General features: G+C 41.3%; 1 protein-coding gene across 2 annotated transcripts in view; it reads right to left on the bottom strand.

The window, feature by feature from the left end:
- Window positions 1-24224, bottom strand: part of dym (dymeclin) — a 49658-nt gene that overhangs the window by 6395 nt on the left and 19039 nt on the right. For both annotated transcript variants that reach the window (XM_069170748.1, XM_069170757.1), the window contains exons 13-16: window positions 23979-24073; window positions 20350-20449; window positions 5867-6049; window positions 2071-2184 (exon numbers count right to left, since the gene is read on the bottom strand). In XM_069170748.1, coding sequence (XP_069026849.1) covers window positions 2071-2184; window positions 5867-6049; window positions 20350-20449; window positions 23979-24073 — 492 coding nt within the window. The remainder of the gene's footprint in view (window positions 1-2070; window positions 2185-5866; window positions 6050-20349; window positions 20450-23978; window positions 24074-24224) is intronic.

Genomic DNA, 24224 nt, shown 5'->3' with positions numbered 1-24224 from the left:
CACACACACACACACACACACACACACACACACACACACACACACACACACACACACACACAGAACGGCTGAGGGAGACAGATGCGTTGAGGATCGTCCCTGGGATATTTACTATCTTCTTTTAACCCTTTCTTTCAGTTGGAACCTCATTTGCATGTCTGCGGTCTTTGTTTAAACACTTTTAAATCCTTTAAAGTAAACGGGTTTGTTTTTTTTGGAGTCGTGACAACTGTCAGCTCTTCCCAACAAACACGTTACAAAGGCATCAAATTTAAATCGTGTCCAACAGCGAAACGTTTTTGGGTTTTCAAAATCGTTTCTGTCCACACTAAAATGCCCAAACTTTTGTATTTTTGACTGAATATAACCAGTTAACAAAGGATAAAGTTTGTGTTACTGCAATGAGGCTTTCATGTCCTTATTTTAAACTACATTTTAAGTCGTCTGCAGCACAAACATAAACACAAGTCAATGACCACAACTGTATCGTAGGATCAGTTGTACTGATGTTTCAAATGAATAATCACAAGGAAGAACAGAGGGAAATCCGCAATAATGTTTTATATGACTGACTTCATCTATTTTTAGCCAATAAACGGTGGTGCCATCCACACTTCAACACACAACTAGTGTTTTCAGATTTCTCTAGAAAGTGTTTTGGGATTTTAACACCACACCTTTAACGTTACTCATTTCATCTCATCTCATTTATTTACATGCCCTATAATATTAAATGTGAGAATTATCACATGATAAAATAACCTCACTGACAAAGCAACGAAGAGGAACAAACATTCTTGCATCTCCCTTTTTTTTTTCCCAGCACTCTCAACAAGTGATTGAAACACCAATACTTCTTCCCCCCCCCCCGAGTAATTACCAATTTATCGACGGTTCCACACAACATTAATCCGGCCGATGGATTTTCACCTTGTGGGCTTAATAGCAGAATGAGCTCATAAGCGAGAGGTGGCGAGACAGCTGTTTGTTTGAGCGATGGTACCATCAAACGGTGTAGACTTCTCCCACAGGACACATTGCCCAGATATTCTTCTCGCTCCGCGTCCCTTTGTGGGGCTGGAAAGCACTCAGATGGTGGAGAGTCAATGCGCGACTCGACAACACTTTCACATAGAAACAAAGACTGGCTGAACGCTCGCGCGCGCGCACGCACACGCACACACACACACACACCAGCTGATTGCGTAATACAGGTGGAGCCATCTCGCTGAAGGACACGGCGGGGTGATCCACACGGCTCCACGTGTAATTCTACGGGCCTCTATGGTCGATCACTGCATCAGCGGTCCGACACAGAGGGGAGCACACGCACCATCCCTCTTCCACATCGGCAGGCGAGACAAATGCCTCGCAGCCAGCCGCCAAGTATAGAACATGAAACACATGATGAAACATGCAATTAAGAGCTTCTGTGCTGGTGAGGAGCGGCGCTCGGAGACCGCCGGTTACATATTTCCTCACTGATTAATGCCGGAGCATTGGGAGGAGAGGGGTTAGCGAACTCGCCAGGAGTGCTGGGTAACGAGGCGTGGTGGCAGATTTATGTCCCCTCCCCTCCCCGACCCACCCTATCCCCATCACCCCGATCTTATGAGCCCCATGACAAAGTGTCCCGCTCGCCCCCTCCATCCAATATCCTTGAAATGTCATTACATGTTCACGTGTAGCAGAGATGGAATGAAGATGGGCATTATTGCTAATGAGAATTGGGCTTTGGCCTTTTGTCTTAAGTCCCAGTGGCTCTTTTCCATCTTTCCCTCGCCCCAGTCCATACCCCCATCCCATACCTCTCTGTCTTTCACCTGTGCATACAAACTAATTCTCTCCTCTCCCCTCCCCACCGACACCTCGCAGTCTTTGACAACACATTGTATGCGCCACACCTGTGTCTCAATATCCAACATGCACCACTTTTTCTTCAGACAGCAGTTTCACGGCTCCCATTGCGTCTGTCGCCCTGCTGCCCTGCTGTGTGTGTGTGTGTGTGTGTGTGTGTGTGTGTGTGTGTGTGTGTGTGTGTGTGTGTGTGTGTGTGTGTGTGTGAAGTACCTTCAGTCTGTCTTTCGGCAGCGCCTGGGCTCCTTTCATGATGACCTCCTGAACCCTCTCAACTGACAGGTCACTTCCAGCCTGCTCCAGACGCTGACTGAAGAATCCAATCACCTAAAAGGTCACACAAGACAAAACAATCACAAATTTAGCACAACATACACTTGGGTCTGACGGAGAGATGGTTTGTAAAGCACGTTGAGTGTCGAAGTACACGCCGCATTTATAAGGGATGATGCATAGGGAGTGATTGTGAAGTTGGCTTTTGTTATTGTTTTGGAATGAATCATTCAACATTCTGGGAAATCTGCGTATTTGCTCGCTTGTCGAGAGTTTGATGAGAAAATTGATACCATTGTTTTATCCGTCAGCAACGGTTAGCTGAGCTTAGCACAAATACAGGAGGAAACAACTACTTCTATCTACAAAGCCAATAACATTCACTAATTACCCACCAGTTACTGATTATAAAAGACTGAAGTTTGTCAGAAAGACTCCAGGAAGTCGGTCAAGACATGATCCTGCATTTAGATACCATTAAAACTGTAGACCTGTATGTCAAAATAAACGTAGCTTCCAGGTCCAAAAAGGAAGCCAATGTGAAAGTGTCTTAAACTGCAATACCGCCGAGGGCCACTGGGAGCTGGCTCCAAAAAAGCTTCTGGCTCCACAGACTCTCATTCAACTTCTCTCATGAAATATGAAAGTCAAAAATGCTTAATACATAAATTTCACTCCTTCTGATCTTTGTTCTGGTGGTTCTTCTCAAAATGATTACATAAATAATTAGATATTATGCCTCAAAGAGCACTATGTCTGGGAGGGTTTCTAGCTTGATTGACAGGTCAGTGGTGTAGTCAGGTTTCCTGTATCGTGGGCTGGGCATAGTGTGAGAATGAGTCAGATCCATCACTCGCTCCCCCCAGTCGTGTCCCAATATGGTGACTTCTGGCAACAAAAAAAACAAGATGGTGACGGCCAAAATGCAAAACTTCAAACCAGCAGTTACAAACCAACGGGAGATGTCACGGTGGGTTGCAGCTTGGTTCCTGTTATCTGCAGAATTATCCACCCACGCTGGGTTATTATTCGGTGTTAGCATGTACAGTATTTTTGCACATGTAAAAAAAAAATTCAGTGCAATCAAGGTTTTCATAAGTGACTTAAATTTGTATCAATTCAACTTCAATTTAATTGATTTCTTAATTGTCATTTAAATTGTTTTTCAAACAAATTCAATTTACATTTTCTGTTCAACGTTGTCTGATATCTTATATTTCCTGGTACTGTCAGCATTGACAATAAAGTTTACTGTTAAACCATAAATATCTTCACTACAACATATCTTTATTACATCTTTTTCTGTGTCATCTGTGTTTATGTAAGTCAAAAATCTAGTACACAGTACTCGGGACCTTGATCTCACAAAGCTCTCTGACTCTTCTAATCCCACTGTTTGGAGCAGTCACATCAATATTTCAGCAGCCACACCCTATATGATGACACTGGGTGCAATATGGAGCTCTAAGAACAACATGGCATCATGCAACATGCCAAGACCCGAGGGAACATCGGCACTAATATGTTTTCATTTTAAAGAATGGCTTAATAAAATGGAAAACGAACGGCTTAATAAAATGGAAAACGATCGGCGGCGTTTTAGCACCATTTCAGAGCCGACATCCGTCAATAGTAACACGCCTGAAAACACATTTCACATCACGACAACGTCCATGAATCGGTACTGGTGGTCACACAACTGGGGCTGATGACACGCATGTAGACACGAGTAGCAATGCAGAATTGAACTGCTGCTCGTGACAACAAGGTCAGTAACACCTCTAATACGTTTTTCATGTTGAATTAACCTGCTTATTTGCTCTGAGGACGCTGTCGCAAAGGTTATGCATTATAAAACGTCTCACTTGGATGAAGCCGAAGAAACCTTAACTTAAACAGTAACAAGGGTGAATGTTCCAAGCTGGTAAGAAACGTATGTGTCACTGTTTAACCTATGCAGCTAGCTTCTTTGATTTGAGATAAAATATAGCTGCTTCCATCAGCAGCCAATTAAACCTATGCATGGGTTGTCATGTTCCCTAGCAACAGTCAGTTGCTCTGAAAATGCCTCTATACTATGCCCGGACACAGAGCTGCTGCATGTACTTTGCTTTTAGTCAGTGGAAACGGATTACAAATTCAACATAGGGTTTGAGCATGTTTTATCCCACTTAAAATAAGCACTTCACTGCAGCTCAAATGATCTGATGCCTTCAGGGTTTAAGCTCCAACAAGAAATCATGGAAAGTGTATTTTGTGTTTCCACTGCTGAGCTAGGTCCTTCCCTGGAGAAATGTTTGATGTTTGATAATTAAAAAAAACCTCAAAGTATTACCGATTCTTTTTAATGCTCTTTTTTTGTCAAACCAACAGTGAAAAAACGCATCTACGGGCAATATTTTCTCTGCTCATGCTCTGTGATTGCTTTACAGATTTCTATCACACCAGGGCATAGATGAACAGTGTGTGTGTGTGTGTGTGTGTGTGTGTGTGTGCGTGTGTGTGTGTGTGTGTGTGTGTGTGTGTGTGTCTGTCTACATCTATCTAATACTAATCTCTTCATTAACTCTGAAGGCCTCCCATATGGGGTTAATTTAGAAGAGCAAAAAAGCAGCGTCTCGTACTGAATCTCATGCTCACACACATGGATTTCCAAGTGCAGGAAGGATTCGGAGAATAGCCTCAGGGAGACTGACTTAACTGAGGGATTCCAGCTAGCATGCCTCCCTCATCCTTATGGATAACTGCAAAGCCCAATGGCAATGTATGCAGCAACCCCCATCCCTCGTACTACACTCACAGTCATACACACCAAAGCTTCCTTTCCTTGTCTAAATGACTAATACAGCTATGAATGACAGCTTTCCTTCCACGCTGTCCCTTCCTCCCATATACATGACACACTCTCAATGAATCTTTGAGACAGAGCCTCTTGACACAAGGGGACTGATTAATTCATCCATACTACTTAATTTCACAGGGCGCCATACAGTCCAACTGCACACTATGTTAACAACACAGTTTGCATATGCTCCAACCTTTCTCAGCAGGCAAATCTGTACAGCTTTATTCTATGAAATAATCATCTATCTAATAATGTACGAGGGGGAATCAGAAAGTTCAGAGACTGCTCCTGTTGTGCACGAACAGAGCGCAGCACTGTGATATGCACAGAGCACGGAGAGGCCATAACCTTCATGAGCAAGTATTCCAAGTTATGTCATTTGATCTACATGAGGACCTGAGTTACACTTGTTTTTGAGACCACTGATTTAGGCATTTAATAATGCGATTTCATCATGGACATCATTGAGTGGAGAGTGCTCTTGAAAGTTTGTGTCAAACTCTGGAAATCTGCAACGGAAACCCTTGAAATGCTTCAGAAAGCCTCAGCAATGAAGCAATGAGCCTTGAGAGACATTTTAATATAAAAAAAAAAGAAAAAGTGTTTTAGGCCCTTGAATGTGACCATGGGTCACAAAAACCAGTGTAATTTATGTGCTGATTTTGATTGAGCAACGTAACTTGGTATACTTACACACAAAGGCTATAGCTTCCCCCTGCACTGTGCACGTCACAGTGCTGTGATGGGGGCTCAATAGAAGCATCTTTTTGTATTGCCTGTCATATTAATTACTGCTAATCAGTCAACACCATAAGGTAAAGTGCTCTGAGGTCTAAACTTGTCTTAATTATTTATATTTTGAGTGACTGTAGGGGAAAAAAGAAGACTGACCGTGTCAAGGTTCTGCATGATGTCCTGGAAGGATGGGTGAGTCCTGAACTGCTCAAAAAGCTCCCTCTTGTAGAGCAGCGCGTACACCAGGTTGGGGTTGTGGTGCAGAGAGTTGCACAGGCAAGAGTTGATGATTTCCAGCATCATTCGGATCACCTCCTCAATCACATTCAGGTCCTGGGCCTGGGGGAGAGGGAGGAGGAAAAGGTTAATTGGTTTCCCACTACAATGGTTTCACTTATTATGGTGTTTTTTTTTTTTTTTTTTTTAAATGATTGTCTCCCGACAGAAAAATCAGCAGGGGGGAATCGCGAGATGGAAGAAATGGCAGAAGGTGAGAGAGAGGGATGAAAGGAAAGATGGAGGAATGTCAGCCAAGGTCTTAGCAAGGGACAGAGAGGTGATCTTGTAAGCCACAGATCAGGTCAGGTCGCAGTTTGTTTCCTCTCGGGGCAAAGACAACTGTTGCTAGTGACAGGTGAAAGCATGGGAAGAGAGTGGTGCGGGAATAGCAGAGAGAGAAGCAAGGGTTTGAGTGGCAGATGAGCTATTCACAAAGTCCTTCAAATACATAGGCTTGTCACAAACCAAAGTAAAACACAGAAAACGTCAAGTATAAGGATATCAAACAGGGAAACGGTACATCACAAAGTAGTTGTAGTTACTAGAGCTAAAATCTGAAATGTACAGAATGTTTAGATATATTAGTAAATGTTCAGCTTTGTTGATATTGTTAGTTTGTTTGTGCTACAAAAACCTTTCACCACAGTGTGACCAGTGGTAGTGCTTTACCTACAGGCAAGTTTTAATAGTTGAGAAAATCCGTCAAAATAAATGAAAATCCGTATTACAAAAAAGCTTGACCAAAATACAAGAAAAATGAATTTGAAGAAGTCGTTATGAGCTAATAATCTCAAAAAGATCTGTCAATGCAGCTCGTTAATTTTACTTGACAAGAAGTCTTAAAAACAAAAGCTCTGATGAACTCAGAGAAGTGTTCAAAGGTTTGAAATAGATAGACAATGCTGGTTTTTAGATCAAATTGCTTGAAACCAGACTTGCTACATCACAGGAATAAGGGAAATGCAATGAATATTACGGAATAATTCTTGATTAATTTCCTTTGAATTCTTAATTCTAGCACATTGGGGAAAAAATGAAGGCCGAGGAACAAGAGAGTATATCACTTAATTTAAGTGTAAATTACTTAACACGGGTGGATTAGGATTAGGCTGTTACTTGAAACAAGATGGCTCATCGAGGTCGGCCAAAACCCAGGATCCTCTTGGGATTCTGCATGTGGACTAGAGGAACCAGGAATCAAATTGCTGACCTTATAATTACTAGGCAACCTGCTCTACCATCCGAGCTACAGCCACCACAGAAGAGCATCAACATTTATTGAAAATCGAGAGTAGTCTGTAAGCCTTTATAGTTATAGTAATTCTAGTTTTAAGACATACTGCTTAAGATAAGGCTTCTACAGATTTGAAGTGGATGTTTTACCAACATGTTTGTTGTATCTAGTTAAAAATAACTTGGGCAAGGACAAAGATGCTTATCCCGAGAACGAAAGTTATATTTACTTGAATTAAATCCAAAGATCTGACTGAGGAAGCACTAGATGATCCATTTATGTTAAAACAAAACTAAGTCGATTTTAAATCTAAATATAAGATTATTTTACTTGGTTAGATCTGCAGTTTTTACAGTGCAGAGCAAGTTGTTCAATCACATCCAACTACCTGATTCAGATGGGAAACCCCTGGTTTAAGAAGAAAAGAGTCTATCAAGCATTGTTCGTTTGTTAACCGTGTTCACAACAATGTGTATACAAGACAGACAGACGCCACCATGACCAGATAACGTCCCGCCTGGCATGTTCCACACTGGCACACACGGAAAGAAAACTGCCGAGACCACTGGAAAAGGAATAATCTTTAAAGAGATAAAAACCAGGCGACAATGAATTGGCAAATACAAGAGATAATAAATGATTTCTTGTGGTGTGACAACGGTGTGCACAGCAGTGCAAAATCTATCATGTAGTGATGGTATTATAGATAAGATCCCTGGATGATGCGGCCTCCAAACCAATCTAAAAACACAAAACAACAAGCACAATGCCTTTCTCAATGGAACCAGGCATTGCCAACAAAATGGACTTGAGGCATGATGGTCTAGTCTTTCTGTGTTTTTTGCTTCTATTGGCCAAAAAGCAAAATAAATATTGTAACCCTGTAGAGCTCAGTCTGCCCTCAGTACGGCTCTGTCCTTCAGGAGTTTGGTCGGATTTTGCGTATTCCTTACCTTTCCATTAGTTAGTAGTCAGGATTGATTTTAAAATTAGATTGTCTAGGCTAGGACTGGTTTACGTGATAACTTACCTATCTCTGTTTTTAGCAAGATCATGGTAAAAAGAAAACAGCTGCAGTAAAACAGCTTGTAATACTTTTTGGTAATGTTTGTGTTGTCAGTATCTGCACTTCAGATCTGTTTTGAATTGTCCAAACAAGTTCATCACAACTGGTTTGTTAGAGAAACAAAATTGCCTCAGTTTGGTAGATGGCTTGATGACGAATTAATTCAGTTAGTCACATTCCCGTATTCTAACTGGTCTGAACCACTTATCAACAAACAGCTAAGTCAAGATAATAACACTGTCATTATCGGTCCTGTCATACATTTCCTTTATAAGTTATTGCTACACAACCAGTGTTAAGCAACATGACTTTTTAGTCTAGAAGAATTGTAGCCAGGTCAACATCAAACTTCATTTCCTTACTCATTCTATCAAACATTTTAACGAAATAACTTGCATGTTGTAGCTTTAATCTAAAAACAGTACACAGTGTGCATGTTAGGCAGAACAGAGCCAAGGGGCTGAGTGGTCAACAGCTAAAAACAAGCAGAGTTAACAAAATGCAGACTGAGGGAGCACAGGAGTCAAGAACATTTAAAGCAGCTTAGCTTAATGCAATGGACTTCTAATGAAATCAGCCCAATGGTAGACGGACCACAACCGCAACACATGGCAGAGATTATCTGACAGGTTTCAGTACTGATCCTGGATCTGTATGATTCTCCGGAGTCACATCGAACAACTGTGCATGTCTGGGAGTAAATATGAAGTGTAGCCGAGCCTGAACTGATCATCGGACTTTTCAAAGCGTACATTTTGACTTCAGCAGGTAATGCACATTAAAGATGGCTGTGGTTTGTTGAAGTGTCCCAGTCAGTAGTGGCCGGGACCAATAAATGGACAACACCGGTCCCCAGAAACTGAAGCAGCTATATCGAATTCAGCCATCATTATGCTCGGACTAATGTGGCATGTCAATATGTCGCCTGTAAAAAAGGCAAGACCCCCCACAAAACACATCTAAACCACTGTCTGGATACAATATCTCCTGCAAGCGTGCGAGGGCAGATGGAGCAGCTATTTCTGCGGTGTGTGGGCATCAGCTTACATGCAGACCACCACTCTTCATCTACTGCAAAATGAAAACTTGGGACTACCGATCACGACTTGACAGGAGCTCAGAAATGGACGGAAAAGCAACAAAAGACCGGGACACGAACAAGAAATGCTCAGGCAGTTGATCTGAAAACTTCAATCATCGTCGGCTTTACAGGAAGCCTCGCCTCAGAGAGTACTCATCAGCAACGTCCCCCTGGATCCTGCTACATGGCAGGCTAAAAAAATCAGCAGAGCGTATTCCCTCGGAAGTATTGTAATTCCTGTAAAATACATTAGAATAAGGTGCTGAGTCAGACATTTTAATCTTTAATGTGCATGAATTAGTAAAGCTTCATGATAAAATGACTGTTCCCTCTTCAGTACGAGAAACATTTGAACCCTTAGAGAGTTAAACAAACGTTCGTAAAATCAATCTTTCATGTGATAAAAGGCCTTGATAAGGCCTCCGTGACCAGATTTATGCGTAAAGCTTAATTTTTATGACAAACATCATTGTTCTGATAATGACCTGTTTTGACCAAGAATTTGAAATGCCAGATTCAAAACAGCGACCTGGCAAGGACTGCTACCACAAGCTGATTGGAAGCCGAGATTCCCCCTCCAATCTGGGTGAACCATCTGTAACAGAACTGCATGTGGTAGCATTTTATATTCTATCTTCAGCGCCCTGCTTCGGAAACAAGTCCTTATCTTATAAATAACTTTGCTTGCTGTGTGGCATAAAAAAAAAAAATAATAAAAAAATAATGTACAGGAATACACAAAATCACCCCCTGAAAGTAGATAATTGTAAATAATTCTGTCGTGCACTGATCATGAGTTAGGCTTGCAACACATGCAATAGTGTATTGCATTGATTTCCACAAACTGGCAGATGAAGGTGTGTGGAAGCTTTAACAGGCAGATGTGAAGAGGTCAGGGGAAGGCAGGAGAGCCAGTTATAATGAGGATTGATTGTGTGTCTGGATGCAGAGGTGTCTCTCTGAGCTTGACTCCATTGCCTAGCTAGACCTGCCCCGCTCTGTTCTGCCGTGGCAGGCCATAATTAGACAGAAAGCAGGAACAGATATGGAAGACAGCTGAGTAGGAGGAAGAGGAGGCAGAGGAAGGAAGACAGTGACGAAAATGGGAGCACATAAGATGAGAGTTGGAGGGGGAGTTGATGGAGAAAGCGAACACGACGAAGAGGAGACAAAAGCATGAGAGGAAGGCAGAGTAGGAGTGAGGGATGCCGAGTGTGTTTGTTCTCCAGTTCTGCACCCAGCTTAATGAGATTAGTCTGGCAGAGAAAAAAAATGCCACACTGGGGAATTCAGGTCACATGAAAATAGGCTAGCTAGACGTCTGCCTAGCACTGTGTATATGTTTGTCAAGTGGATGAGATTAAGAGGTCCATGGTCTACTTGAAACCCAGACAGGATTTAAATATCTTGGGTGGCTCCTCCTCCTCCTCCTCCTCCACCTCCTCCTCCACTTCCCACTCTGTTCTTGTGCACTTGTTTTCTCTGAAATGTATCCTCTAACAACCAGAAAAAACCTGACGCGTGTTGGTTTTACTGCATAAAACCATTACTGCCTTTTCTATCTTGCTGTCTCCCTCTCTCCTCTTCCTCCTCTGGTCCTCCCCTCCTCTTTCCTGCCCCTTCTCCCGCCGTCATGTGCTATTTTCCAACCTCCTGCATTGTCATTTAGTCACAGCCGCTCATGCTGCTATTTAATGTCTTCTCTCCACCCAGGAAAACATAGGCCTCAGACAAGAGCTGTATCATTAGTCTCAATGATCCTGTCCCATTTTACTTGTTTCAACATTTACACAAACCGGATAGCTGTGAGTGTGTGTGTGTGTGTGTGTGTGTGTGTGTGTGTGTGTGTGTGTGTGTGTGTGTGTGTGTGTGTGTGTGTGTGTGTGTGTGTGTGTGTGTGTGTGAGAGCTTTTCCATCTGTCTGTTTCTGCTGCTGCAACATGCTGGGCCCAAATGTGTGATGTCTGCAGGTACGTTTGATCCCTGCTACCTGTCTGACAACTGAAATTGCAGATGCAATCTGTGACTGGGAAGGGCAGTGCGAGTGTGTGTGTGTCTAGCCGCCCTATCATACATACCCGTGCAGGTTTTTTTTTATGCAAGTGTTTGTGTGTGTGTGTGTGTGTGGACAGGGTGTTTAGAGACACAGACATGTAAATCCCTGTAAAGTAGGAGCTGGCATCATTAAACCAATAGCTTAGTGATTCCCTGGCTGGCCCCCACTGCTCACTGCAGGCTGTTGCAGGGCAGACAAACCAGATATGCTCAGAAAAAGTAGTGACAAAGACTAGTGCATGGCGATAGATGAACAGATACACAGAAAGGCAAACATAAAGAATGAAAAGCCACACCCAAACCGACAGAGATTTCATCAAAACAAACACAGTAAGAGAGAATATTAAAAAGTAGTGTCTTAGAATCAATAACTAAATGAGAACTAACTTAAAAGGATAGAAGGTTTGAATGAGAGAGACAGAAGAGGAAAAGCATGAAGAGAAGAAAATAAATGCCACATGGACAGGCAGAGAGGGTCAGACCGGCTGAGTCGCAACCGCCTGCCCTGTCTTTTGGGACTTTTTTTTAAATAGGTCATTGTCTGACCTGCATTATGGTACCACGGCCATGTCATAATCACACCATTTTGCAGAGCTTTGTGCCCAGGTCAGCCTCTCATTACCCCACAACCTCACGCATGCACAAAACATCCTTTGTTGCACGCACACGCTCAAAGAGGCAAAAGACAGTGTTTGACTTGCAGAGCAACAGCAGCATCAAAATCAAGTCTGCCGTTCCAGATGTACGATCGGCGAAGAAAAGACGGTGCTGGACAGGCTCTGCAGCACCGTCTGCGTGGAGGGAAGGTCCAGCATATGTGCAGACGCTTATTAACAGTTTAAATAAGCACACTACTTCTCTGAGACTTGGCGAGCGCTCACAGCAGGCGGTCGGGGTGGGGAACGGAGGCAAAGCAGCAGTAATGTTGCCGATGACGTGAGTGATAATGATAAAAAAAAGATGACGCCAACAGCTGCAACAGCTCTCTTCCAGATAGGTGGGCAGTGCTAATTGATTTGCTACGAGCTGTGTCTTTCTCAGAAAGACCAGGGCGCAGCAGGGCTGCCCTAATTAGCATTTAGAAGCAGACAATCATTATGACTCAAGAGCACCTGCTGCCTGCAGAGGTGGCACTCCTACTGCCCGAGAATAGAGGCAGAAAGAGGCAGAGAGACAGGCGAGTGAAGATAAGAGGACGGCAGATACATAGAGACAGGCTAACAAGTAAAGTAACAACTAGGCCTATCCTCGCCTTCATGGGCAGGTGAGGGAAAAAATTGAAAGATGAGAGACCAAAGACGGGTTCAGTGTGTAAGTCCGCTCTCCACGGGATACGACTTTAATGACAAGGAAACAGACCCACGAGGCGGAAAGGAGGACATAATGGACGACTTAAGCAGTGGCAAAGGTTACTTATAATGTGTGATCATTTTAGTCTATGTTTTATTCTATGTTAAATTTCACAAGAGAGTTTGTTATTTAAACCTCAAGTATATTCAGTGCAGGTGGGAGCCACGGCTTTATCAAACCCCATTTACACAGGCCTCACACAAACAACACCTTAGTGGGAGTTCAGACCAAAAAACTGCCCTGATTTAAATAAATGCAAGGATTGAAAAGTACATGCTGCTAGCTAGTATTTCCCTAAACCTCCACACCACCCTGCTCATGTACCAGCGATATGATGATTCAGGAAGATTACAGATACGCAATGGTTTTTACGAGGAAGTATTTTGACACCTAGAAAGTTCCTATTCTTTTATCCTTCATCGGGTTGTTCATTTTACAAAATAATCTACCAGGAATGTGTGCTTGTGTGTGTTTGATTGACCCACGATAGATCTGCACATAGTACTGACGGCTCATATCGTTTATGTTTGATGGCAATCTCTGTTAGATTGGAACGATCCATTAAATTAAATGTGGTGGACAGTATTCACACAAAAGTGTGCAGATATGTTGTCGTACTTTGGTTCACACAGCGGTTTGCTGGACTGTGATATATTTTGTTCCAGCAGAAGTTGAGCCAGATTCAATAAATTTTTGTTGCATTTTTTTGTTGTTGCTGCATGCTGCTGCCTGCCCACTTTGTCAATGAACTGGTCCCATTAAAAAGAATCTGGGACGTTTGTTTGATCAAGATATATTTGATAAAACAATACATTCCTTCTGGCAAATGACCGGCCAAACGAGAAGAAGAGAAACTGAGCTTTATTCATTTTTCAGAATTTGAATATATATTGTATAGGCGCCCTTTAGCTTCCTCATTTCTCTTGGCATCTCTCCCCCTGAAGTTATTTTCATTCAGAATGACAAGAAGCTCTGTGTGTGTGCACTATAACCTCTGAGGGGTATGATAATGTACATCAGGCTGGCAGCGGGATTGGCTCTACATCAAAAGACCATGAGAAATATGACAGGATAATATAATATTCACATTTCAATCAATCAGTTGCCACTTTCAGGTAAACGATGTATGAAGGGAGACACTGATCCCCGTCATCGCACATGATGCGTAACCGGATTCCCCATCAGCATCGTGGAATTAAATGAAAAGCACACGGGAAAACGGCGGCGCAAAATCCGGGGCGATAAAACTGTCGGGTTTAACAATATTAGAGACGGAGAAGGAAAAATACACCAGATTCCCATTTGTGATTGAGCCATGATGAGGCTACACTGAACATAGAAATCTTCATGTAAAATGATCTGCAGAGGCGGGAAAAACCAGCAGAGAAGGATGGACAACTATGGGAAAGGAGTCTGGACGTGAGAAACATTGTATATGATATATTTCCAAAGAAAAAGTTTTCCACACTTTGAATTCATAAGTAAAACACAGTATAAACATCTAATTAAGTGTTTACACTACACAGTAATTCAGTTGTAAGCAGTATAACTGTTGACAAATACTGTGCATTAATGAACTATTGAGTATGTCTATGCACAACTATATTATTGTGTTATAAACTCTTAATTAAATTTATATACTGATTATAAGTACTAAATAACATAGTACCAAACCAGCAAGATACTAAGGAATACATTTTTATTAATGAAAAGACTTCAGTCCGGTATATTGCCAAAGCATGAGATACACCCGTCAATCCACTACAGGATACCGTGTCAGTGTCACGTTTTGCTTCACTTAGGTGTGAAAAGTACACGCAGATATGACCATGGTCAGAGGGGAGGCAGGTCGGGGGGCGGTTGGATGGACTTTTCCCCAGGAGACCAGGGTTCATGTCCATCTAACCAATCTAACCATGTGGGTTTTGGTGGCTAAACCAAACGCACCTCACTTTTCATGCCATAAGTGAGGCAGAACGAGACACTGACGCGATATCATGCAGTTGGAATGCACAGACTCTGGTGCGTTAATGGATGACTATAGATTTTGCTAAATAACTTTGTAGCCTTAAAAGAAAGTGGTAAATTCCTGAAAGGCCTGATAATAAACAGAACGCATAATGTTTATTATCTGTTGATCTATCTCCGGGCTCTGCCTTTTCCCCCAAACAAGAGGACTGGTGCTACAAAGCTAATGCATGTGTCTACTCCGGCTATTAAAAAGAGATCACAGATTGTGACTCAACCAGCCACATAAACACATAGACAGGGTGGTCCAACATGCTTCTGGCTCTGTGTGTGTATGGGTGTGTGTGTGTGTGTGTGTAGTCTCTTCCCAGAAATGTGCAACAGTAAACAGACTAAGAGGCAGAGAAGTAACATTACCATTACCACTGGCTGGGAGCATAAACAGTGGCACACAATGCAATGCAATACAGTGCGTACTTAACTCCTTTTTATGTTTGTTTGTTTGCATGTACAGGCACATACTGGATGTCACTTGCACACATCTCAACGGACAAGAAAAAAAAGAAATATCTGTAATCAGAGGTGCAGAGGCTGCAAAGAGCAACCATGTGGACCCATGAGAGGTGCCCTACTTGGATGTTCCCTGGGGGGCCCAAAGGGCTCTAGCCCTTCACTCTTTCTTCCCTGACACTAACCAGATACAGCAGCACAAACACATTCAGGGACAGGGGGCGTGTTCACTGTGTGTATATATGAAAGAGAGACAGCAACCGAGAGGCAGACATCCAGAGGGAGGGAGGAAAACAGAGGAGGAGACGGAGAGAAAAAGAGGGGGACATTAACACATAAGCAGAATGCACCCGGCTTTAACCCACAGCTTCAAGCATTTGGCGACGTTTTTTTCATATCCTCCTCCCTCGTAAAGAGAGCAATTACATGTCCAGGACAATCCCACATTAAACAAACATTAGTTCTCTCTGCAGAGCCAGACTTGGCCAAATTACATTGTTTCCAGATGCCTGTCACAAATACACACTTACACCCACCCTAAACCACTCTTCTCTTCTCCCCTTCTGCCTGCTTCTAAGCTTTCTATTGTTCTTCTTGTCTCCCATTTTGCACCTCTTTATCTCTCCCTGTGGTTCCCTAAACTTCAACACCTCCCAAGTTAAGACAAGGGGTTTTGTGAATAACACCAGAGCAGCCTGTTTTCAATTACACTGCCACATCCACTACTACCGCAGGAGGAGAGGAGGTCCAGAGATGGAGGAAACGAAGGAGTCGGCATAATGAGACAGCAGTCCCTTCCTTCGGATGTTGCATCTCCCAAACGGATGATAGACCTGAGGTCATTACAAGTGGCCAGATAAGAAAAGCTATGCATGAGGTTTTATGAAAATTTAAGTTTAAGATTAAAACTAATGGAAGAGGGAGGAGATAGACGGCTAATGTTTAGCTTTTAGATAATATTAGAAAACTATTAACTTCTGTTTTAAGTTATCTTCTTTTCTTACTGTGTATCCGTTACACATTTAACTGTTTAATCCACAATCTCATTTCTCTGTGGATATTAAAAAAAATTAGCTATGCATTTGCTCAAAATTTAGTATATATTCATAGACAATGTAAAAAAAACAGTGTAGGATTTAGTGACATCTAATGGTGAAGCTGAAGATTTCAACCAACTGGATACCGGTTCCCGTTACCCTCCCCTTCTAAGTATGTACGAGAAAAACATGAAGGCCCCTCTGTCGTAACTGTTTGGTTTGTTCCTTCTGGGCTACTATAGATGATGGGCTCTATCTAGAGGGACCCACCCCCTTTATAGATACAAGCAGCTCATCCTAAATTAAAATATTATTTGTTTCATGTGATTAAACATTAATGAAAACATAACTATGAATATTATATTAAATTTCTGCCAATAGATTCCCTTAAATCCTTTGCACTGAACATTTAAGCCCTCATTGTCACACAGCACTACCACCAATTAGACTTTGTTGAGAGAACAATTAATAAATTACTCAAAGACAAAATCTTCAGATTAAAAAATCATGGAAAAAATTATTAGAAGCAGCCCCACTGATCATATTTACATTTTAAACCCTGTATCCACGCAAACCTTCTATTCCAATAAAAACAGAAGAGTCTACAGCCTGAAGGTGTTTTCACTCCTCTCCTCATTACTGTGTTTCTGCTCTATATGGTTGTAATTGAGGGCAGCAGCGCTTTGAGCTAAATGCTACCTTTACCCTGTTAAACATCTTAGTTTAAGGCATGGTAGCATTTGTTCATTTGCACTAGTATAACCTGATGGGAATGTCCTTACATTAGCCGGTTTTTGGTCATAAACAACAATAATATTTTCATACTAATGTATCCAACACTTTCAACCTGAACCACAAAGGGAAGACGGGGTTCATCAAAGTCAAACAATCATCCTCTTAGCACCAACAAATTATGGAGGGAATTACACGGTAAGTCATCCAGTAGTTGTTGACGTATTTCATTCTTGACCAAAGTAGTGAAAGAACATTACTCCCGATAGAAAACGCTTCCTGTAAAAGAGCCTCGACTAAATCTCTGTGAAATTGGTTAAACCTCTGCCTTTTCCATTTTCACCTGTGCCACCGGCTATTCCACTTCCACACATGAAAACCTCGGAGGTGACACTAGAGAGAGGGAGCCGAGATGGACACTCGATGCAAAGTTAGGCACAATCAATGAATTTAGCCAGAATTACAGACTGGAAGGCCTCCTTCCTTCTGAACGGCACAACAGATCTCATTCAAACGCTGAAAAACACCAAATACTGAGATGTTTACTACCAAAGACATGGGAAAAGCTGATTGTGCAGTTCTGTTTGAGCCCATATGGAACTCCACTGCTTGTTCAAAACATAATTAAACTCAATTTATGTTTCAAGGTGGATGTGTGTGTATGTGTGTGTGTGTGTACATGCTCAGAAGGCAAACAATACAGTTTGTTCCCTTTCATCATGTGATGTCAATAAAACTCTTGAGTTGACTTCTGGATGTGGATAGTAGACATGGGAACCTTTGTAGACATGGGAACCAATGTCACATTGAGTTAGTATAGTCTAAGCTCAAGGATAACAGCTGTATCACAAAAGTTCTGCTCTGTCTTACAAAGTCTATGACCCAGACTGGATGTCAGACACTATTCAAGGAAAGCAAAAAAAACAAAGCAAAAAAACAAACATGTAAAATTCCCATGAAATAATTGTGCTGAAAATCTGCCGTGTGCCCTTGAGCGCTGAATCGCTATCGAAAGCAGGAGTGCTGCTGTGTAGGTGACCTTCCACTTTGACCGCTCACTGCACGTATTTGTCTTATTGTATTTGTTACTGGTAGTTTTCACTCTTCCTATGGGAACAGCTGGCTGAACTCAATTTTTTTTTATATACAATATTTAATCACAGCAAAGTAATATGTTTCTTTTCCATTTTCAATCATATACATAGCGTGCAATTACTCATGTATGTAAATAAAAGAGGGCATTAAAACAGGCCCCGAAGGAAGGAGGCATCAAAACAAAGCGGGATAATTGCATTTTATATGTTTTTATGTGTGCGTGTGCGTGCGCGAGTGTGTGTGTGCGCGAGTGTGTGTGTGTGTGTGTGTGTGTGTGTGTGTGTGTGTGTGTGTGTGTGTGTGTGTGTATAGACGTCTGTAAGGGGCCTCATCAGACAGTCACTACATGGTTCAAGGAGCTCTCACATATACTCATGTTTTCCCAGGACCTCAGGGCATCTGTGGGGGCCCCCACAGAACACATACACACAAATATGTTTACGCAAACACAATACGCAAATCTGATGAGACAGCCAGACTGAGAGGCAGACAGACAAACCTGAAGGCAGGGGTGTCTGCCTGATCGTAAACACAGACAATTATATATGTCAAAAGTCAACAGAATGCCCTCATCAGGTGCAGCTACTTATAACATGCAGATACTTGACTGCATGGGGGAAATCATAATAATTAATTTATCGGTTTAAGCTCTGCCACTTAGTTATTGCTGTGTGCCTGTTAAGATTTCAATTTGAGATTAACACTGATGTTGCAGAGAATTTTCAATATTACTTTGGTGCCACTGTGAATTACATAAAACTGATATGAAACATTCAATTTTATTGAATGTTGGCTCCTACAGATGCCCTTAGGTCTTGAGGAAACACAAGTGAATGCGAGTGCTCCTTCACCCGTGGAGTGAATGTCTGATGAAGACCCCCTTAAAAACGATGCACACACATACAAACACATCAATACCAATCACATCTGCATGGGAAATGTGAAGCTACAGCCGACACGTCGTCAAATCAGCTTACAATTAGGGTAAAAAAAAGAAAAGAAAATGATAGCCAGGTTTCATTCAAAGGTAACAAAATTCCCCTACCTGTACCTCTGGAGTTTATGCAAGGATAACAGACAGCTGAATGCAGTATATTTTTTTTGCACTGGAAAGTAAGTCCATCTTTTCACCTAAAACTGTCAGCAACAAGGTGAGCAGGCTCCTTTCTGAAAATATTTAACTATTTATTACAAATAAAAGTTTAGGCTATGGCAGTAACCCCCAAAATGGGGATCCACCTATTGGTAAGTCTAAAATTTTTTTTTTTTTTTTTAAATGGTTATTTAAGTTTATTTGATTAAAGATGTATTCACATCCCAACAATGTTCAAATTACTTGTTCATAATTTCAAACATTTTACAAAGGAAATTTGCCCGTGCTGAGACATGTCAAGTGAAGTGAGTGTAAAGTCGGTCATAGACCAACCTAACATTAGCTTGATGCTAACAGACTCTGACTGTTCAGTTGTTGATTTGAGTGAAAGTGCTGGACCTGACAGGTGAGACAGAGTCCGCAGACGAAGTGGTACTTGGCAAATTTGGTTTGGTACATAGTGGTACATGGTCTGAGAAGTTCGAGAACCTCTGGTCTATTTGAATTACTGAATTACTACGAAATGACAAAAAAAATAAAAACCCTAATTGGTAATATTTCTTAAACCTAAAGGTTTTTTCAAATGCTAAACTTGACAATGTTAAAATCATGTTGCCTCCAATGCAAATTCATGTAACCTCACACAAGAGCTGGGCAATACATAGATTTAAAATTTATATCATGATATAAGATGAGACATAGTCTTTGATTTTGGTTATCATAATATTTTGATAAATATTTGATATTTGGATTTTGTCTTTCCCTGTTATAAAAAGGCTGCATTACAGTGAAGTGATTCCATTTTCTGAGCTCACTGGACTGTTGTAGCTGCTCTATTATTTGCCTTTATCAACTTAGTTATTATATTAATATAACTGATGAATATTAATCAAAACATTTCATTGTGTGAATATTTTGTGAAAGCAGCAATAGTCATCCCAACAATATTGTTGCAATGTCGAGGTATTTGGTTAAAAATATCATGATACTACCTAACTCTTACTAAATGGTTACAAATGCCCTTGTGAAGTTACTGTCTCACATTTATGTAGACATAATGTGGCAATCATTAATAAACTTACCACAGACTGAGTGTGAGTGCGCGTGTGTGTGTGTGTGTGTGTGTGTGTGGTACTCACATAGTCTGGCAAGGCTGTGTTGTCTCCCTGTCTGCCTCTCAGAGACTGTGTTGCCTGCTCCAAAACCTTGTTGTGCTTTTTAGAAAGCAAAGCAAATAAACTGCAGGGGAGACACAGAGAGAGGGAAAGTAATGAAAGCCCCGGTGACAGATGAACGATACACCTCTATAGAGACCAAAGAAACCAAATACACAGTCACCACACTGTACATGTTCTAATTAATGTGCCATAAATATATATAGTGGCCTTTATTTATCTCAGTTGAGGAGAGAAGCCTCTATCGAAGACAGATTATTATTAAACTCAGACCTGTTTTGATTTCTAAATGAAGCCGTTAAAAAATCATTAACAATAATGAGTCTTGCAATAAGAAAATAATTATGAAACTGGCAGAAGACTGTTTTAGAAATGACGGGTCCAAATTTTACAAATCACGCTTAATTTACCACCAATTTACAATCACAATTATGTTTTTTTATGTGGATTTAATTTTTCCCCCAGTATTTGGTCATATAAGTGGTCGTTCCCATTTCAGTCCGACCTGTTCTATATTACGTGTGTTTGTGTAAATCGTTGGATGTGATGGTACTGTGTGACGGCAGGGTGCAAACAAACATCCAGCGTCTCCGAGTCTGTTTGAGTAACCTTGGGTAGTAGCGAAGAGAGGGTGGGTCACACTCACACAAACAAACTGACACACACTGTCAGTTGTTGAAAAGTACAAGAAAAATGCACATGCACAGGTATGTTTAACTAACACAAAGGAACCAAAGATGCACACGCACACAGACACGCAAACTGCATGTTTAATACAGTAAACTGATTGACCTGTGTGGTTGCACAAGACACCTGAGAAAAGACACTTTTTGTTTTTTTAAAGATTTTCTATGAATATCCTGCTTATGCCAAAGTGTTTTTGAAATTATCAGTGACCTTCTGTTTTAATTACAACTTTTTAATTCTCTTAGTAGATGCTTCAGGGTGTTTAAATCTTTCATTTGTGTGTTAATCAAGAAGAAAAAAAAAACAGAATAAATTAAATTCAATGATAGCGAAAGGCCAGGGAAACGCAGATGCACAAACAGGGCTCTGATAAATCCCTGAGAGCTACACCTGTCCATCTGTCAGCAATGTAATCACACACACACATAAACACACACAATCCCTCAGCATTCTTTATCCAGGATAATTGGCCAAACGGAGACATCTGAGCAGCAATGTGGAGGCCTACTTATCATCTTCAGACCTAATGGCAAAGGCCCTGTTGGCCACAACTATTCAAGGACCTGTTGTACTGAGTTTTTTTTGTGTTTTTTTTCCATTTCAAACGAGAGACCACCGACCAAGTTCCACCTGGGATGTTTGCCCACAATAACGCACTGTGACTCGCCGGCCTGTCCCATCCGTCATTTATGCTGAGGCAGTGATGGACGCGGTCCAGGAAACGGCGATACAAAAGATTTCCACAGTGCTGGCATGATCCCAGAGTCAGTTATGAGGCTGTGGTAATGAAAGACATGGTTCACCCTGACACACCGAAGATGTGAAGGTGCCCTGTCTCTGCCTGTCCGGAGGATTCGGTTTTCATCTGGACGCACACAACGCATGACTGAGTGAAACATTTGTGACTGAACATTTGTATGTTTGAGATTTCAGGCTCGTAGTAGCTTTTATTTTTTAAAGTTATGTTTCTGCTTAAATGCTGCTCAAGTTTTAAGATGATATCTGAAATTTAGCAAATGTGTAAATCTGTTGCCTTTATTGTAATATATATTAAAGAAGTTGTGATAAAACTATATCATGAATTCAATAACAGCTATGTTAAATCACAACATTTTATTGCTGCTGCCGACCAAAACTGGTGTTTGTGTTTTTGAAATGAACTAATGTGCTTTTTCTTTTCTTGTGTACTTTGTAGTGTTTTATGTAGATAAAGAGGGTGAATACATAATGAGCTACTGTCTGGCTTTGAAACAGTAATACTGCAGGTACAATATTTCCATTCTTTTTGTTCTTTATTTTTATCCTTTGTTTTTTGGCCTTTCTGGTGGACTTCGAGCAGGCAAAGAGAGTGGCAGCAGGGCCTGAATGTTTTTTAGTAAAAGCAGTGTGTTTCTATCAGTCTTTCATCACATATTCTCTTTTAAAGTAGCTTTTATTCACCTTGGCAGACACTTTTATCCATAGCAACACATAAAACTTTAGGTAAATGTTTAAAACATTTGGAGCACAAATCTAAAGAAAATCCATAGTTTGGTGAGTGGAGTGAAGTTTAAGTAGATTACTGGGATCTAGGGCTAAATAAAAATAATTAATTGAGTGCTTATTCAACTGACAGAAAATTAATAGGCAATTATCTTTTATAGTTAATTGGCTTTTACAATAATGTTTTAAGGAAAGTTGCAAAATGTTCTGATTCCAGCACCTCAAATGTGAATATGTCTTCTGTGACAGTAAACTGAATATTCTGGGGGTTTGGGAACATGTGAATGGCAATTTGCTAACATTTTAGACTCAGAAATGAATCTATAAAATAACTGGCAAATGGACAGTGAAGATAGTCAATAGTCACAGCCCTACTGTGACCTAAACATTATCTGTTGAGTCAGTGGAGTGAATGAGCAAACACATGAGCATGGACAGAGGTAATAGAGGGCAGAACAATGACGCAGATAGGAAATACTGATGGAGAGTCCAGATGATCATAAAATAATAAGATGTGGCGGCGGCGGTGGTGGTGGTGAGGGGTAAAGCAAGCCAGTGCTGCCTGTAAATAAACACCACCAGCCACGATGGTCTCCGCGAGTCAATAATGGAGCAGAGTTCAGAGCTGCCCGGCTGACATTTGGAAATCCCTGGCAGGAAACTCCCTTTATCTCACAGCCAGCCAGTTCAGCCCAGCCCCGGCCATCATAGTCATCATCATTATCATTATCATCAGACATGGAGTCAGTTGCTCTGCATCGCGACTGCACAGACATGTACACATTCACAGACAGTTCCTCTCTGACTCAAAACAGCAGAGTCACAGATATGGAGAGAGACACAAGCAGGGAGATAAGAGGATCCTTGAATGTGCATGAGAGTGCACACGTCTTTGGGGAAGGAAACATTTTCCTTCCCGTGTGCCTGGAGTTAACAAACAGACATGAACGACTTCATGTCCGTGTCTGTGGTTTGGACCGATAAATATTTAGCGATAATTATCTTCTGCCAAAATACACATTCATGCACACTGCTCCAGTTCTGACAGACTTTATTCACACTGTCAGAGGGAGAAGATGAAAACTGCACAGTTTGGAGTAGGCAGGTGTGAGCGATATGACAATAACACTGACAGGGAGCTGTTTACTGCATAATGTGTACTTCTTCCTTGTCAGTCACTAGTTCAGGTTAAAATCCGGATAATAATTTAAACCACTGCAGAAACCATATTTGAATGTCAAAAATGACAATAAAAATAAACATGGCCACATTTACTTTGAAATATATTGTAAAGAATAAGATGAGTGCCTGGATGGGTGCTATAGAAAATGAACGGACACAAGGACAAAGCTATCAGTGAACACATTGTCCTCCGTTCTGCTCCATTTGCTTTGTCATTCGTTACAGCGACAGTGTGGCCTCACCTGATGATGCGTTGGGCGGCATACTGGTGGAGACATCGAAACTGGGCTGACATGTTGGCAAGTGCAGCAAGACAGTTGGTGTGCAGGTACTTGTCCTACGGAGGACGCACAAAGGAACAAACACACAACGATAAACAGCATATTTACTGTTAATTTAGTCTTTATATTCCCGTTATGAAAGTTATGAGTCTATAAAATAAAATAATTATTATTTTACAACTGAAAGATTTATTTAGAGTAGATGCC

This window comes from Embiotoca jacksoni, unplaced genomic scaffold, assembly GCF_022577435.1.
Source record: "Embiotoca jacksoni isolate LCO1_2020_lvr unplaced genomic scaffold, fEmbJac1.0.p SCAF_10, whole genome shotgun sequence".
Lineage (NCBI taxonomy): Eukaryota > Metazoa > Chordata > Actinopteri > Embiotocidae > Embiotoca > Embiotoca jacksoni.
This window is presented reverse-complemented; position numbering and strand designations above follow the sequence as displayed.